The sequence below is a fragment of the Barbatula barbatula genome (assembly GCF_947034865.1).
Source record: "Barbatula barbatula genome assembly, chromosome: 23".
In the NCBI taxonomy this organism is placed as follows: domain Eukaryota; kingdom Metazoa; phylum Chordata; class Actinopteri; order Cypriniformes; family Nemacheilidae; genus Barbatula; species Barbatula barbatula.
The window spans coordinates 13,536,782-13,555,509 of record NC_136786.1 but is presented as its reverse complement, the minus strand read 5'-3'; the positions used below and the strand labels follow the sequence as shown (position 1 = coordinate 13,555,509).

Sequence of the window (18,728 nt, the reverse complement as noted above, 5' to 3'; positions counted from 1 at the left end):
GTTTACTTAACCGTTTACTATCCAAACATGCTGTTTTACGTTTGCAATGCATGTTTACCAACTAGTTTAACAAAGCTGGAGATTGCGTCCACTTTCTACAAACATGGATCCAATTGCATCAGTAATAAAATTTACAATGAGGATAAATAAGAGACCACAAAGCAACTGTCCACATCTGAAGCACTCTACAACGTCTGTGGACCAGAGACTATGTGCGTGTGTTCCGAACCATTGGCAACCAACCCGCCGTTCACGTCAATGCTCTCTGGGAAAGCACAACACTTTTTCTCAAATCACATTTAACAGGCTATTATAACTGTGGAGTTTCTCTTATGCCCGTCAAGCTCCACACACAGCCACTGGAATCGCTCAGACAAAGTCCAGTTCATTGGAAGCAGGTTCAGAAACCACAAGAAAAGTCTGAGATTTACATTTGCCGTTGAAAACGAAGATCTCATGCAGTCGGTGGCAATTCAAAATCGTTTTATTTACCACATAGGGACAACATTGCCTTGGCTCATTGCCTGCTGTCACATCTACACATTTTGGATCTTTACAGGCCGCGGGCTCAAGCCACAGCGATGTTCAGCGTGTACACAGAGAGTTCTGCCCACGCCGACCTGCCACAAGCGCAATAAAGAATGGCAGCCAGCCCTGGCGCAAGGAAGAAAACACCACTAACCACATTACCTCAGTCCCTCCAGACTGAGCTTTTAAAACCAGTTGAAAGCTTCTTCCACTGTTTGTTTGCTGGGTTTGTGAGGGAGAGAAACAGGGATGAAATATGAGGTTCTTTTTCTTTGCTTTTACACCATTTCATTGAGTTGCTGTGAGGAAGTAACGTATTAAATGCCTTTGTATGTTTAAAGTAGCAACTCGTGTTCCATGCCATCGCCACTAATGTCTGAAGTTAATTCTGAAACAATACTGTTCAGATTTGCCATTTCACATTTGTATTGTAAAAAAATACTAATTGAAATCTTAAGAGCTGAATGTCTTAAAAGCCACTTGAAGCATATTATGGCATTTAATGTGACATTTCGTTACAGCACGCACAGACTGTCATCCTAAATCTGTGGATATTTAATTTGCAGTTCGCTTTAGACGTCCATTAAGAAAATCAAATGTTATTTCAGCTACTAGCAGATTTAATCCATATACAGTTTTATAGCAAATATTACACGAGAGATCCTGTACCAGCCACCACCTGCCCTCTGGTGCCCCAGATAAGTGCACGACAGACGGAAATGAAGTCTCGACACAAAGGTTTATTAAATCGACTTGTGTTGGCAGCGTGTATAATCACCTAATGTATGTTCATTGGCATGGCGCCAAAAGAAAATGGGAAATGCTGTGAGGAGAAGAGCCTCACAGCATCACATAATGTCTGCACCCACCCAAATGACTTCTTTCAACCTGTTATATTCTGAATAACATATGCATCATGCTGAACACAACCATGAACACGGAGAAACCGAAGTTTGTAGTCTTTGTAGTAAGATTGTGGTCTTTGTGATGTTCTAGAAGTTCAATGAAAGTTTAATTTAAGAGAACATTTAGCATTGTTAAGGTGGAAAACAACACATTCTTTTTTTAAATGTAAACACAATAAGAAAATAATGCGAGAAGTAAATAAACAACATTGCATATACAGTATATTTTCTAAAGTTGATCTGTGTTGATGTTCACTATTACTGTTTACTATTTTCTATAGATGGTTATAGCGTCAACAACATAAACAAACCTTATGTAGCCCGGACTTCCAGTAGACCTTCACACTGCTAAGTAGTAGGAATTGAATTGAATACAATTATTATATTATAAAATATTAATATACATTAAATATGAAATAAATTGTCATATTATAACCAAACACAGACCAGAAGTTACCTTCGGGCCAGGCGTGTGCAACCAGGGAAAACATCTATACATTTATTAAAAAAAGTGGAGACTTTTAAAAAATTAAATGGGGGGGGGGGGAATATATGTATCTTATACCCTAACCTCAAAAACATGCATCCTGTACAAAGCACAAAAATGATCATAGAATAAAACTACAGATAAGCGCTCTGTTTTGGGTTAGTATTATTTGTCATAACAATACGCTGAGGAATGTTTTATACAAAGGGACCTGTACACATTGAACGATAATGAGGATCGCAATCAATAACCGACAAACAGATGCTCTCCCTTAAAACTTAATCAAACCCTATTAGCAGTAATGGAAAAGACAAGCCAAAAAAACACCAGAGCACACAAAACTTTTCTGAAATGCATTGTTTTTGAGGCCATTGGAAGGAGAAGTTATTTGCTTTGTTTGTCTGGTGATTTTATTCAATGGGATATTTGAAACAAAAAAGGATTTTGTCATCGACAGAATATTGAGTTGCATGCTGGGCCATGTTAATGGGATCTGCGGTTGGTTGCATGAGGACAATAACGTATAAACGTTACTATGTAATACAGATGTAGAAATGAGGACAAAATGGTTTCTACCGATGTAATAATGCATATCGTCTAAGCAATAATAAGCCAATAAGTCAAGAATTAGTAGAAAAATCTACTTTGGTCGACACAGATTTCTCACAGTTAAAGCAACTCACCCCAGGGCTATTTTCTCAATATCACCCCAGAACAAAGACAATCAAGACCGGAAACCACATGAGGGAAACCCATTAATGTGCCATGGCTTATATTACAAAGAAAGGCCACTCTTTATATGAAAAGGTTGAAGTTGATATATTTCAGATCAGCGAAGGTGGGAGGTTGTGACAACAAACATTGTTTCATCAAATCCCATATCCTCATTTTCCAGCCTTACACAAACAAATCTTTTAGTATGCAGACATTATGTTACATAGGCATAATCAATGTATGCTGAAAAATATCAGACACTTTAATAAAGTAACAGGCACACAAGGGCTCATACAATTATACCGTATGATTCTGACAGCATGAAAGGAAAGCTGATACTTTATTACATTTAACCACAGGGCTGATTAGGGAACTACTGAAATATCTGAATCTTCTGAATCATCTGAAGCAAATCTGGCACCAGACGGAATGAATAATTAACAACTAACAGTAACATTTTCTGACTTTCTACATTCCAAACTGAACTATTGAATAACTGAATGAATAGGGCTGTCAGTGTAACTTGTTAAATTTATGCATGTATGCACTTGGCAGATGCTTTTATCCAAAGTGAATTACAGTGCATTCAATGTGTACACTTTTAATCAGTGGGACTGTAAACTGGCATCGAACCCACTGACTTTGTACTGAGACTTCTCCCCCTGACCCATAAGTATTTGTTGGGCCAATTTTGGGAATTCTTAAAGCACATATATGATTCTTGAGTATAGACAAAATTTGTTACATTATTTGTGCATCATGCATTGTAAAAAACCGGTAATGTTATTGAATTTAACTGTTTTATTTTACACAATTTTCATGTATTTTTTAAATCAAAATTAATTTGCATAGTGCACAGACATATATTATGTAAGCACACATTTTTATTCTGGATGCCATTAATCGTGATTAAATGTTTAGCGGCCCTTATTTTTATTATTATTAAAATGATTCAATTGTACACTATTCTACATGACAGCAAAAAGCACACAGTACAGACCATAAAAACATCTGATTAAACAAAGGTTGTCCAAAGGCCAAATTTCCCAAGACGCTCTATGCAATCTGGAGCGCATAAGCCTCTCCGCCCATCAAGAGCATCATTTACAGTGCTAGCAACATGAGTTACAGCTTGGAAGAGATCCGCGTAGATACAGCCCCATGACTATTGTTGTCCAAAGAAGTGACTCAGCTCATAAAAGCATTACGTTTTGTTTTCTGTGCCATACTGGGCGGTGGTGGGAGAGAACCTCCAAGGACCTGTTAAAGGAATTAACTATTAGGAAGACAAATCGCATTCGCCTTTCAAATAGAGTCCAAAATAAGCAATTAAAACAACCATATCAGGCTTTAAAAAGCTGCAGTAGGTGATCTGATCCTTTCACACTTTCCATGTGGGAAACATTAGTCGTCTTGCTCTGAGCTCACTGGCACAGTTTAATCTATAGGCGACGGGGCCCCCTTTTAAACTTTCTGTCGCTCTCTCTCTCGCTTCTTTGCTTTTAGGAAGAGAGACAGGTCTTACAAAATGCACTCCAACGTACAGAGTCTTTCCGTGTGAAGGAGAAAGCAGAGCCGAGGGTGCATGAGGCCCTGTACCAGGGTGGGCAAAGTTTTGTCACGGGGGCCACACTGGCTTGTAAATAGTACACAAGGGGCCATATATTATAATTAGCATATTACTTTTGGTGTACAATGTTCTGCTTTGAAATATTATTGAGCATAATTGTGAATAGTAAGACTATTTTGCTTGTATTTGCTGTATATACAACAGGTAATATTAAACTTCTCTCTATCGTTTATTATATAACTGTTTATTCTTAACAGTCTCTATCATTGAGGGGTAGGTTGGGTTAGGTGCGATCGTCTGGGGGCATCCTCCCCATAAGATTTTTTATTTAATATTAACGTCACACCAAGTGCACCACATGACACCTAGGAAGTATGACCTAGGTGTAGTTTACACGTAAATGAGACCCATACTGCTGGCCTAATGAGTCGGAATTAAACATCTAAAATGATATTCTTCAACGAGTTTGCAGGTATGTTTTAATATGTATATATTATTTAACTAGAAAGTCTATTTGTGTAGTCTATTGTGTAATTTCTGACCAAAATAAATGGCTCACAGGCCCTGGTTAAACCACATAGAACGCCAGATCTAGCATGCAGGCCACAGTTTGCCCAAGCATGCTCTGTGTGATGTCTGGATGGCACTGTTTATTCCGTAGAACGGTTTCTTGGGAAATTTTGGAAAAGACAAAGTGGAGCTTTAAAGCAATAAAGCAATGAAGAAGCCTCACACGCCTGTTGTTGCCAGTCTGTCTGGATTTCCCAGCCCATAAGCTTCCACACTCAGCCAACAATTCCTAAAGATTTTTCCAACACTTCTCCTCTGTAATTACAACTGCTCTTAGTGCTGATAGAAAAACCACTTCACGGTGAGTAAGATGGAGCTTGAGGTGGTTTCAGTACAACGACACAAACCAGTATACAGTTAAATTCCTTTTTTTCAAAGTGTTTTTCTGCCACGTCAGAGTGCAGTGAGTGTCTTATTATTATGTTCCACGTTGGAAATTTGCTCTGGTCTCTTGGCTGCTTTTGTTGACAGGTTTGATGAAATGGGGGATTTCTAAAGCACAGGTGTCCTCGCTGACCCCTCTTTCGAATGTAAACTAACACTATCCCATCAACAGCATGATACTCCGCGAGGACGACGCGGTTCTTGCGTGCGTTCTGTGCTTTCCTAATAAACAGCCAAAACTGTGTTCATCCAAACCCTGCAGAAGCTTAATCAGATACATCGTACTGCACGATAAGGTCTTATTCATTGTTTTGCTAGGGGAACGTCCCCTCCAGGTTGACAAGCAGTCAAGTCACGCTGGGCGCCGTCATTCCAGAAGAATGATCTAAGTCCCTTTGACAGCTATCATAAAGGAGATGATGCTATACTGTAGATCATAATGACTTGGGAAAGTGATATGATAAACAGTTTTGGCTGGGTGAGGATCACCTACCTGCCCTGTCACCTGAGAGGCTGTCTGTAGATCTTCTACTGCTGTTAGTGTTTCTGTCACCGTGGGTAATGGACCTGTTCCAGAAATAAAAAGGACATAGAGGCCATTACCACACGCACACACGCTCACAGTACGCTCCCACACTCCGGTGACGGCACTTGAGGGCCCCAACGAGAGACAATGGAGAGATTACATTTCGGTACGGTATGAATGATTGACTCGCACACAAAGTGCCTGGCCCTCGCAGCAGACAACATAACATGATACAGTACCCACATAAATCTGATCTGTTTGTATATGATATGATTTAAGGGCATTGTGCGATACAATAAAGCTAGCGGGCAGGGGGGATGTCTTTGGTACTGCTTGGGAGGCCTCCAAAAAAATTGTTGAGGCCCTTATTAAGAGACAAAGATTATTATTAAGCACAAAACAAAACAAAAACAAAACCCCATAAATTTAAGCCACAGCCCTTGGGTACTTACATGGTATTTCTGGCACGGCTTGTTCTGCTAGGTGAGGTGCTAATTCCTCCTCTGGTCTTCCAGGAGTGAGATTATCCCCATGAAGCCTAAAAAACACACATGCAAAAACAAAACTAAGCATCATTGTAAGAAACACCGTATTAATTTCAAACAAGTATTTCTCCCCACAGTTTTGATAGCTGATAGTGAAAATCCTATTGTGTTCTTCTTTCAGCAAAACTCTCAGCTGAGAGCTCTGTATAATAGATGGCTGTCTAATAAAATCTCTCTTTCTGCCCAGTGTCTTTGCTTAATGAAAACAAGCGTAGAGAGCAAGTCTTCATTCGTCAAACGTAATGAGACAAATGTAATGAAACTTTCACTACCGGGGGAGATGAGGATATGAGCAGGCTGGAATATAGACAAGAGGTGACAGGGGACCGCTTTAGACTGGACAACACTGTACTAAATGTGTGAAAATATAGCTGTCACAAACACAGAGAATATAGGATGTCATATTCTAGAGGATAATGAGATTGAGATCTTGTCTGAAAAGGTATTCCTCACAGAGGTTTCACATTAAAACGCATTAATATTGATGGTGCCCTTTACAATATAATGAAAGAATAGTGATCAGGAGCAGTCATAACGAATCAGTATTACAGTGAAAAAAGTAACACTTCAACATCAATATGTGTGAAGGTGAACTGTGCAGAATCAATTAAACCAATTAAAATGTTCCAGTCTGGAAAATGTAGACCCACATCATGTTAAATCTCATACTTTTTTATCATCAGCCCTCTGTTCTTAAACTGTTATTTCGGAGCGTTTTTCCTTCAGAACTGTAAATCACCAAATGCTACACTTAGCAAATGATAGGCTTCTTTCATTTTACATTTCTCACATTTGCCATTGCGTGCCTTTTCCTGTACGCAGTCAGACCAGCTATTACACACAATGACAAGAAAAGAAACAACACCTCTTTTTATGACAACACCAAATACACTACCTGATGTCCTACAGCGTTTCACTGCATGATTGGTAATGAAATAATTTTCTGTCTCTCTATCCAGCCTATTATCTCTTTTTCTCTTTTTATATGTTGAGGAGCTGATGAAAAAAGCCAGAACTGGTCTTTAAGCCCAACATCAAATGCAGTTCCTTTCATTCAGCATCATTTTGAGCGAGTACCTAAAATAAGAATGGTGGAAGCCTTAGAAAGCTGTTTGACATGTTTGTGCTGCAAAAAGAATTCATTTGATTTTAGATGATGTGAATTGCAGAAAAACGATTAGTAGAAAAAAACATTACATAGTTCCGGGACGATTTGCCGGAAGTACCCACTTTTTGTTGTGTTCGCACCAATGGAACCAGATGGAAATTTAGTTAAGGAGAACCTTTTTGGAGGAACACTTTAGCTCCTTCTCCGAGAAAGGGTCCAAGGGCGTTGCTAGACCCCTTCTATTGAGGTATGTGCCCCAGTACAAATCTGTTGTGCTCCAGTATACATTTCAAGTTTAAGTTTTTACAATTTACTTTATTCGTCAGTGTAATCATTTTCATTGATAAAAGCCACAAAATTGATCTATATGCAATGAAGTAACCTCATATTAACTCTTGTAACAAAATTAGGCACATATCACTATACTTCCCCTCTCTCTTTCTCTCAACAGGTAGAGGTCTATCTTTTGAAGAAAGTAGTAACATTGTATTATTGCTCCTGTATGACGTATCGCTTAGTGTTCCCTGAACTCTATGTAAGTCGCTTTGGATAAAAGCGTCTGCTAAATGACTAAATGTAAATGTCCATACGCATCTGTGTGTTTCCCTCAAACAACTGCACAGCACGTAGCTGCGCAAGGGTGATGACGTGCGACTGATGTAATCTATGAAAACATAACGAAACTAAAGTAAGTTTCTAAATAATATCATCTTATTTTGACTCGATCCTTAATGATCCCTTTAGAGGGACATCAGCATTGGTTTGTCCATAAAATTCTGAGATAAAAGCGCCCACACAAGGAATAAAATACATCTAAACATCAACCAAAGCAATAGTGTGCTAAATTCTAAATGTGTTTTGAGTATTTGAATCAAGATAATTTCCCTCATGCCCTCCTGTGGTCAGCAGTGTCGCATCTATCATTGGTGTACTTCCATATTAACTGTTGTTTTAAGCATGTGTGGTTGTCGTCTGCCACCTCATTCATCATGTGAAGACGACAGACTCTGGCAGATAAGGAATAAATCCCATGACCTTTCTACAATGGTGCATTATAAGTAAACAGATTGCTGCAGGAGATTTAGTATGGCTGAGAATACATTACAAACCATTTCATAATTCATTCAGACACTATTGTGAATGATGTTTTTATATATACTGCAGTACATCTGTTAACAAATCTAACGTTTTTACGTTTTGGTATTAATAGCTATCAGGACTGCAATCTTATGAAACATTTCTAAAACAACTAATTGTGTTTATTAAAAAAAGACCTAGAGTCAGAATACTGATTCTAAAGACTGTTAAGTACTGTGTTCTTCACTCATTGACCACTTGAGATAACACATGACCAGATAAAAGGATTCTGCATCTGAGCCTAAGGAAATGTTTGTCCAGTAGCCACATGCCCAGGCAAAGAAAGTAAGAAAAACAAAAAGAGATGGGCATCATTTCTGGCATGTTCTTTAGCTGCTGTTGTTGCAGGAAGGTCGGTGTGATACAGTGCTGAAGAGGCTCCAGGTGTCCAAACAAAAACTCAGGGTCAGTTAGAGAAAACAACAGGCAAAGAAAGTATTGAGTATCTGTACAACGAAAAACCTGTTCAAGTCCTCTGTTCCCATCACTCCAAATGTTTTCCTATACAGCAACAAACAAAGACTTCTGCTTTAGCTTCTCTTAAAATAAATCAATATTTCTGAGCTATGAAAGCAAAATTGATTGAAAGTCCAAGAAAATGACAAAAACAAGGGAACCAACACAATATCGCCTTTCCGCTAAATAAGTTTGTAAAATAAATAAAACTTCAAGTGTTTTCCATTTTGTACCATACACCTCATATTTTGAAGTTTTAAAGGGACAGTTTACTCTGTCACCATTTATTCACCCTGAGGTTTTGTGTCCATTACAAACATTCTTCGAATATCTTCTTTTGTGTTCTGCAGAAGAAAGAAAGCCAGGTTTAAGGTAACGCGAGCGATAGTAAATACATTTTCATTACGGGGGAACTATCCCTTTAATCTAACCTGACATCAAAAGCAAATACATCTGCCCATCACCCTGTTTCGTGTTTACCCTTGTCTTTACTCAGGCCTATTGTGAAAGGTCAGACAATGTTGCGTGTTGGCTCTCAGACAGTAAGTCACTGTGTTGAAAGAGCCACTCATTAACATGGAAGCATTCAGCAGAACTTCACGCAGGAGTGTCGACTCTGAAAAGCGCCACTGTGCATCTCGCTCTTCGCTTTTCTTGAGTGATGCAATCCATTCTCTGCCAAACAACCCGCAATCATCTTTTCCATCGGTGAGGACATCTCAGCATGATTACTCTAGCACCATTGCGCATCCAGAGCTCAAAGGAGAAATCTTCACCAAGGCCCACTTTCACATCCAGCCATTAGCTTCAAGTCACAGCACTCACCAAAGGTGAGGGCGTAGCCAACAATTACTATCAAGCATTTACAAATTGGCAATGCAGTGATGTGGCGTATTGAAGAAAAATATGCCTGACATTTCACATGGCAAAGGAGAAGCAGATGGAACCTCAGCTCTGTCCTAGATCACTATCCAGGGTGGGTCACATCCACAATCCTAAGCGTTCAACGCGTGGAATAAACAAATGTACTTCCACATCGATGTGATAAACAGTTAACAAACAGACATGTGATAAACATTCGGCTAGATGTGTTTAGAATCTCGTAGACGGCAAAGAATGTTTAATGTGTCCGTTGTGGATCTGATAAAAGCCAGAAAAGCAAGGAGACGAAAGAGCTAAACAAAAGAAACCAGAATAGATGTAGGAGTGTGCCAGCCATCTTACCCAACAGATTTTGTCTTATCGCAACCTGGCATCAGACGCAAGCGATGCGTCGACCAATCAGAGCTGACGGCGGAAAATTTGATCGTTCTGCATCGACAGAAACTACAAAACAGGACGCGTGTGATAATAAAACAAGTGATAATGAAGAGCTGTGTTAGATCTGCAGGTACATACAGATAAGTGCACACTTCATAGTCACCTACTGTAAGTGTGATAAATGCAAAGGATTACCTCAGCGTGTAATCTTTCCCTTTCAGCTCGGAGCTTTACTCTAGATGGAAAGCGAAGTGTTGGCCCTCATATCCTGCCTGAAAGGGGTTCGGTTGCAGCTTCTCAGCAAACAGAGGTCAGCGTACGTGACTCGTGTCTTGACTGAGACGTATGGCAGTACATTTTAGTGGGGACTTAATGATAACATCGTTCACATAGTCCATAACGCTTGAGTTGTTAAATCTGGAGGTTTGTCAAGGTGGTGAAGGGAGAATCTAGTGGTTGGAGGTGAAGTCATTGAGTCGAGTAGAGCCGGTTGGTCACTGTGTCAATATTTACCTTGCACACCTTGAGCAGATGTTCAGAGTGACTTTGGCTTGTGGCTCTGAAGAGTACGAGCTTCGGCCCTGGCTGAATTTACTGCCGGACGACACCAGGCCAGTGACCCCCTCCATGCGTAGGTCGTCCAGATCCTCTAAAAGAGACATGGGGAGACAAATGTAATTCAACTCAAGAGATAGCTGCAGCATGTTTTCTGTTGGAAAAAAACAATCTAAATAAAATCATCATTTATTCGTCCTCATGTCAAAACCTGTGTGACTTTTTCTTCTGTGGAACACAAAAGAAGATATGTTGAGAAATGTCTCAGCGGTTTTGTGTCCATACAACGGAAGTCAATGGGGTCCAATGTTGTTAGGTTACCAACGTTCTTCCAAATATCTTCTTTTGTGTGCTGCAGAGGAAATAAAGAAAGCTTACAAGTTTGAGGTCTCATGCTGTGAGGTCTATTCTATGTGATGAACAGTACTGTAGCAGAAAGTTAGAGGCTGGAAAAAACACATCCCGCATCCTCATCCAACCCTCTCCGCTCTCTCACAGAGGCTGTAATTGCAGCGGTACTGTCGGATTACTGACATTATAAGCACAGAGACAAGAAGAGTGAAAGTAAATGGAGATAGATAAACAGCACTGTGATGGGCAATTCAATACTCTCGGAGGTCACTGGTGACTCCCTAACAGCATATGCTCACATCATGGTCGCCTGAGAACAGGTGCAGCGAGCAGAGGGCTGGATCACAGGGAAGCGCTTCGCTTTACACTGCATCTGTTCCTCTACAACAACGCTCTTCAGCACGCAACAAGGTCGCTGGGTTAAAGCTGGGTGGCTGCCCAGAGTTTTTAATGGCTGTAAAGAGACCACTTAAAACAATGGACTTTGATATTTGTGACCCTGCCTGTGAAAACCAAGCTAAAGTATTTTTTTGCGCTTTGCTTTTTTTCAAATATTTATGCAATAAATGATATTCCAATTTGTATCTAAATTAGTTTTTCGTAACCCACCAGCATGTTTTTATATATATTTTATCATTATTTATTAGCATCAATTTAAAATCAACTGATGTACAGTTGCTGTGGCTCTGATTATGACTCATCCAAACCTATTTCAAACCCACAACTCTGTTTCGTAATGTCCATTTGACAGCTGTAAACAAAAGCTTTTTTTTCTCACAGGGTGTTTTATTTTCCTGTCAAACATCATGATCCAGCAAGAATGTCCAAAGTGAAGAGCAGCCGGGGTAAAGTGATCTCTGTTCCGTGAGGTCCCTGTCTTACACCTGTGCCTCTGGCCAGAGATGTTACATTAAACCAGCTGTACAATTTATGTAGATATGGCATGACAACTCGTGCGTGGAGGGACAAAAACTGAAAAACAGCACCGTGTAAAACAAGGCAGTGGAACTAATGTCAGGGATTAGTCTCGGGCTATTCATCTGTAAGAATCTACAATCTACTCACTTTACAAAAGCATCTGTCAGTCGCCTTGTCTTTTTTGTTTAAGCTGCTAATGTGGGAAGGGTCCTGATGGGAAATAACTTATCAACTGCAATTACAAGCCCATAAAACCGGTCATGAAGTCGACTAGTTGACTAATTGTCCGACAACCTGTCAGAAGAGAAATAGTCTGGTGTCAGAGAGCAGACAATATGAGATTTCTCTCATGCGGCTGGAACGGAACGTGCATTCGTGTGCGTGTGGCCGTGAAAAGGGAGGTCCATTTGGCAAAGGAATGCAGACACTGCCTTGTTCGTGAAACACCAACGAGCGTGGTGATATTACATGCCTCATTCATCATCACAGGTCTGATCCAGCTTAGAGAGAGAGAAATCGCAAGAGGCCACCTAATACACATACACACAGTATTGTACATGAGAACACAGCTGTCGTCCGTGGGAAAGTCTCTGTTTTCTAACAGGGCTGCAGGGTGTGTGGTTCAGCTGTGATTCAGTGCTGAGGGGGAAAGTCACTACCAGACAGCGTGGCAATATGGCAACGTTTAATGTTAGATATGTATTGCCTCCAATGCTGATACGAGTTGGCCTCCATGAAGTTGGCTCAGACCCAATGGCCTATTTATGTCAGGGGAACATCTTACGAAAAAGGACTGGAGACTTCCAGGCATGTATTCTAACTGTATATTTGAGGTGAATATTTGTCGATCAATATGGATTTTCAATAGCAAAACCTTTCTTAATGGGATAATATCAGTTATACACCTGTATATGATTCTTTCATTTTACACTACATTTACATTAACATCTACATATTTAGGAAGTCAATAGGGGCCAATGTGGTTTGGTGACCAACATTCTTCAAAATATGTTCTTTTGAAAAAAAGATTTGGGTATTACATTGTCTGCCTCTCAATCGCTGATTAAAGGTCCGTTAAGTAATTTTTGGAGGATCTTTGGATAGAAATGGAATATAAAATACATAACTATGTCGTCAGAGGATAAACTACTTTGCAGATCGTGTTTCGTAAATATGTTATCTCCTTCACCAAATTAGCAAAAACTTGATGACATCTTAGTCCTTTGCCAGTCACCGTAGTGCTTAGAAATGGAGGGGAAGTGAGACGTTAGTTGCAATTCGTAACCTCACCACTAGATGTCATCTAGGCCCATACACAGGCCCTTTAAGGTTTTCTTAAACCCATTTGAGTTTCACATGACGTCTTCCCATTGAACCGAAACCCTTCTTATTCTCTCTCTTCCAGTTACATATTCCACCCTTGAATTGATATCAACAAATTACACCATCCAACTTTGATGGGAAACACTGAAAAATCACTGGCTGATATTATCGATGCACGTTCCCTGAGCACTTTTCCATAAGGGGGTCAGCGTACAAGTAACTGACTGTGCCCGTAAAATCACATCCTAATTAATTGGCCTTCCAACGGACGCCTTTCTGTAAGTGTTTTCCCACAGTGCTTTGGCAAATTTTTCTTTTATGTGGCCTTCAAGCCGCTTGTTCCACAAATGCGCTAAGCTCGGGCCAGAAGTGGACTTTCAGACTTGGAGCGGTCCTTCATCGGCCTGACAGGAATCTGAACTCATGCCATAGTAAAGCGAGAGACTGTAGAGTGAGCTTTTCTTCCATTCCATTAGGAAGGAACAGACGTGAAAGGAAACAAAGGTGTCTGTAGGCTCTTTAATCGCTACATCGCCGTTCCTTTAGAAATCTGCCAGGACGATAGATGCAGCAAGCTACAAAATGAGACGTTAGATTAGGCATTATGTCACCAGTGATTTGCTCTGAGAAGTCTGTCTGTGACATTAGACAGAGAGGGTAGCAAGGCTTTGACAGTGATCTTGTTAACATTAGGTAAAATTCAGTGTTATGCATTCAAAATCCTTTAACCAGTTGTGCAATGTGAACAAAACGTGTGTGTTGATACCCCACTGCATAATGTTTCTACAATACACTTAATACAAAAGCAATAACATCAGACGAAGAATTGTTTTTACAGCTAGTTATTTTGAGTTCATTAAATTGGATTGTTGACCATGAACCGTGTTTTAACACCATCCTGACAATCTTTAAATATCATTACCAGCATGGTGTTTTGTAATGGTCTAAGACTGAAGATTGATTATCTAGTTAATGAACCAACTACCATGTTCCAAAACACAGTTATCACCTTTCAGCGGGGTTGTTTATGCTAATCTCACAGTTCAGGGAGCATTTTGATAACACTGAAAAGAGAGCCCCATCTAGACAAAACAAGCTCCTGAACAGCGCATGTATGCGCCTATGCGTCTACATGTGAGCGTGTTTGTAGCAGTCATGCGTTACTGTAGTGCCAGTGCATGCCTTCAGTGAAATAAATCATCTGCTGGAGATGCGGATCTCCTGGTGTTAGGTGGAAAGTATTATCCAAACAAAGTCTGGAGTGATGACAAGGAATTTCTGCCTGTAATTATTCACAAACCGAAGCATCAGGACGGAGTCTGCATGCCCTGTTCTAGTGGAAAAAGTTTTAATGCACCGACAGTCACTGGTAACAAAAATGTAATGGTATTTATTTATATCAGTTATTCATCTATATTGTGCGCATTTTTTGTGGATAATGTTCTTTGTATCTTAGGTGTTTCTCTGTCTCCCATAAAACATTTTTTTGTGTTTTTTGGCCCTCTTTTCTCCACATTGCTAATTGCAAAACGTATCTGAAATGGTTGTACATTCTAAAATATGTGGAGTAACTTGATAATAAAACAATATATGAATACAAATATGAAGTAATGCCTTCGACTGATACACCAGGCTGCAAGTTTGAAAAATTCCCAACACACAATAGAAACCATCACAAAAAATTGGATTCTATGGCAGTGGCGGCTGGTGAAAAATATTCTCGGTGGGGCTGTGCCATACTTTTTTGTTTCCGTAACCATCGCAATAAAATTTAACACAAACTGCAGGACAGCAGTGCTCAGTGAAATAGTCAGTAATTATTTAATGCCAATATTAAAAAGTTGAGGCATTCGTACACAAAAACATAAACATCATGATGCACAAACACAAGCCTTTTATTTGCATTTAAACTGAACTTGTAAACAATTGACTGTTTCTACATATAAGTAACATCTTTTGGAAAGGCTGTTGGTGCCATTGGTAGTAATATATCCCTCACTCCGGTAACTGTCCATGCTGGATCTGTCCCCGTCGTTTTAAAAAGCAAGCACGGAAAGCAAAATAAAGCATTAGCATGGGTGCACCCAGCTAGCCAAGCCTTCCTGGTGTACCAGCTACGGGAGAAGCCGCGCATATACTGCTTCCCTTTTTCGCTAGCCTGCTGTTTGATTGAGAGGTCAGGTTGATCTGGGCCCAGCTCTTTCACCCGAACTTTCTCCGACAAAGTTCTCCTCTCAAACGGATCTTGGAGGAGAGATTTCACCGAGTTAGGGTTGGGTCTTGGAGGAGTAACGTCCGCGCTCGCCATTGTCGTTTAGTAAAAATGGCGCCCCTAGAGCCCAGTCCTTATTTTATCAGGGCTTGGGGCGATAAAATGATCGCCCTTCTTGGATTCTATTTAAGAACGCTGATTGGCTAAATTTTATGTCATACATTCATATCTTAAATTAGCAATTGGCTTAACTGCTACATAGACCCGCCTCCTTGGGGCGCTTTCTCTATCGCCCCAGAGCTGATGAAGCGGTCAGACAGGCAGAGGAAAGGTTGCAAATATGATTTTGTATCATATTTTACATGTATTACTGGGTGCATTCCATATTTAAAACACACAAATATTGACATACTGATGTTTTTCTCATTATTATTACTATTTTTGTTTTAATTGTTTTAATTTTTTTTTTGTGGCTTAAGGGGGGCGGCGCCCTAGCGCCCTCTATTGGCCGGCCGCCACTGTTCTATGGACCTAATGGTTATGGATGGTTTCAGCATCAACAAAATAAACAAATGTTACGTGTCACGAACTTAACATCCGGTAGACCACTGCAGAGAATAAATAACTGTTGAGTAGTTTTAATTTAACACAATTAATATGCAATATAATATGAGCACAAATTGATATTAAGCCTATTATAAAACAAATTGTTATATTGAAACCAAACACGAACCAGAAGTTACTTCAGGCCAGGCGCATGCGTCCGATTAAACCGTCTTTATTGGGAATTTTATTGGTTTTGGGAATTATAATGGTTCGGACTATTGCTGGGATGGTATCTGACAGATAAAGCAGGACCAAACAAAACATCTTCCTTCTGGAAAAAAGTACAAAAAAAGAGATGGTATCTCTAACCAAAATCATTTGAATTTGTATGTGAGTTGACTTCTTCAGCAGGGTAGACAAGGTACAGGGTAAATCTGATAAAATACAAACAAAACAATATATAAACCGAAAATGAAATACTGGCCTTGAATGATACACAAAGCTCACCAGAAGCCCAAAACATTTCATATAAAGATGCGACGGCATAATCACGAATGATGATAGACGCAGACCCTGCGGCCAGACATGCGCATTAGACTTACTTCAAAGTTTATCCATGTCAAAGCTCGTACTTTTCTGAAGAGGATAATTGACTCATTTCACTCTTATTATCGGAGGAGACACGCAAGCGTCTGCACACTTTCAGCTTTTTTGTTTCATTAAAACACTCCGTGAAGAGTCCTCACATACGCCGCTTTGAAGTGAAAGCTTGTTTTGTTTTGCTTTGTCATAAAATCAACATTTGAACCGCGTTTATAATTAAAGTGTGTAAAAATACACTCGCCCGGTAATTCACGTCTGTCGCGGCTGGCGATGAATGATCCTTCCACGTTTATATGTATTTTAACGAAAGACTGGATTAAGTAGAGTTAACCGTGACGCCGAATTTAAACTATACGAGGTGCTGATGTGTCAACGACGATCTGTTATGCTTTAAAATGTCCTTAGGTGACTTAACATATTCAATGGATACGTTGCTAGAGAAGCTGACAATTGTTGCCTACGTACAACGCTGCCACCTGCTGGTCGCTTTGTTTTCCTCAAGCCTACAATACGTTCATTGTTGTTACATTAAAGAAAATAAACTGAAATTGTGATCGCAAAGACCTCGATAATCAGATTTAGCATTTCCTTACCGATTATAAAGTTCATAATCTCTGGAAAAATACCTGAACAGATCAAACAGGGGATGTTCCTGTTATCAAAGCAGGGCATGAGGCTGAGGTCCAAGAAACAGATCTGTGATAAACAAAAACTCTCCAAGACTGACATGGTTTATTGTCTCAAGCGTAACTTTATCACCAGGTTATATGCATGACGTCAATTTATTCTTTAACATTGCTGTATTTGTCTTTAAAGAATAATCTGCCCAGGAGATATAAATCGCTGAGATTGATACTGCTTTGTGATATGTTTGTTCTTGGGTTGTTTGGTTTTCATTTTATGCGTTTATTCTTTCAAATACATCATATTTTCAAGGGTTTTGCTTAACCGCTAGGGCTCTGAGGGTTACATTACACCCTCACTCGATCTTTTCAGCTGTCTTTCAACTGGAATAAATGGCTCACTGTGGCCCGCAGAATCAATCTTTGAGCTGCGGCTTGGCACAACGGCACAGTTTGGTAATCCATCTGCAAGTGTGCGGTAAAAGGCATATAATAAGCAGTCATTTTCACCGGGGACTTTTTATGCTCTTATCAGGGTATCAAAGATACCACAGTTTTGCCAGGACTCGACGGAGTAAAGATCACTGTCATTTACAACACAAGCATGCACCAATAACAGTGTTCATAACATGCTGGGTACAGGGATGCATGTCTGTTGTTTGTTTACTCTGTCGCCAGGGCAACTGTTTTGTCTCAGCATCCCGGGAAGAGCGCTTGCCGTCTGGGAAAAGCAGCTGCCAAGAGGGGCAGTCGTGACATCACAAACTAAAAGCGCCCTGATCGCTTAATCCGGTCAGACCACATCTATAAAATATAATAGTCAGCATCATCTGCGGGGTTTACATGACATAGATCACTTTGATAACACAAAACTTGATGGGACCGTGCCCTTGGTGGAAAATGAACCACGTGCCATGATGTACACCATCACGTTAAGCTTTAATATTCCACATGATGTCTAGAGTTATTTAAATAAGTTTTTCAAATTCTTCTTGATGCTTAAATACCTTTATATACCCCAGACTCAATCTGCAAGTTTTACTGCAAAAATCGTACACAAATATTAGTGAGAAGCAAAATGGTGTAAAATAGGGAAATCTTAACATTTACGTTTATTAAAGGAATACTTCACCCAAAAATGTAAGAATGTCACATCTCACCCACCATTTACTGCCATAGTAGGGAAAATAAATACTGTGGGAGTTAATGGGGGGTGAGATTTGACAATCTTCCAGATATATGTGTGTTCAGCAGAACAAAGAAATTTAAACAGGTTGGTAACAATCTGAGGGTTTTTGGGGTGAAGCATCCCTTTAACTTTTCAAATTTACAGAAATAAGGTCAAACCCTACTCACGTATTGGCATCAATGGTCACATTTAAATGCGTTTATTGCCAGCCTAAACCA

The 18,728-nt window shown here is 39.8% G+C and overlaps 1 protein-coding gene across 1 annotated transcript in view; it reads right to left on the bottom strand.

The window, feature by feature from the left end:
* The window catches only part of cUnh8orf34 (chromosome Un C8orf34 homolog), a gene marked incomplete at its 5' end in the record, with an annotated part of 46,977 nt that overhangs the window by 12,649 nt on the left and 15,600 nt on the right, over window positions 1-18,728 (bottom strand). Inside the window, 5 exons of the mRNA XM_079488000.1 lie at window positions 5,652-5,725; window positions 6,137-6,222; window positions 10,713-10,839; window positions 10,957-10,973; window positions 11,396-11,550. Of these exons, the coding sequence (XP_079344126.1) occupies window positions 5,652-5,725; window positions 6,137-6,222; window positions 10,713-10,839; window positions 10,957-10,973; window positions 11,396-11,550 (459 nt within the window). The remainder of the gene's footprint in view (window positions 1-5,651; window positions 5,726-6,136; window positions 6,223-10,712; window positions 10,840-10,956; window positions 10,974-11,395; window positions 11,551-18,728) is intronic.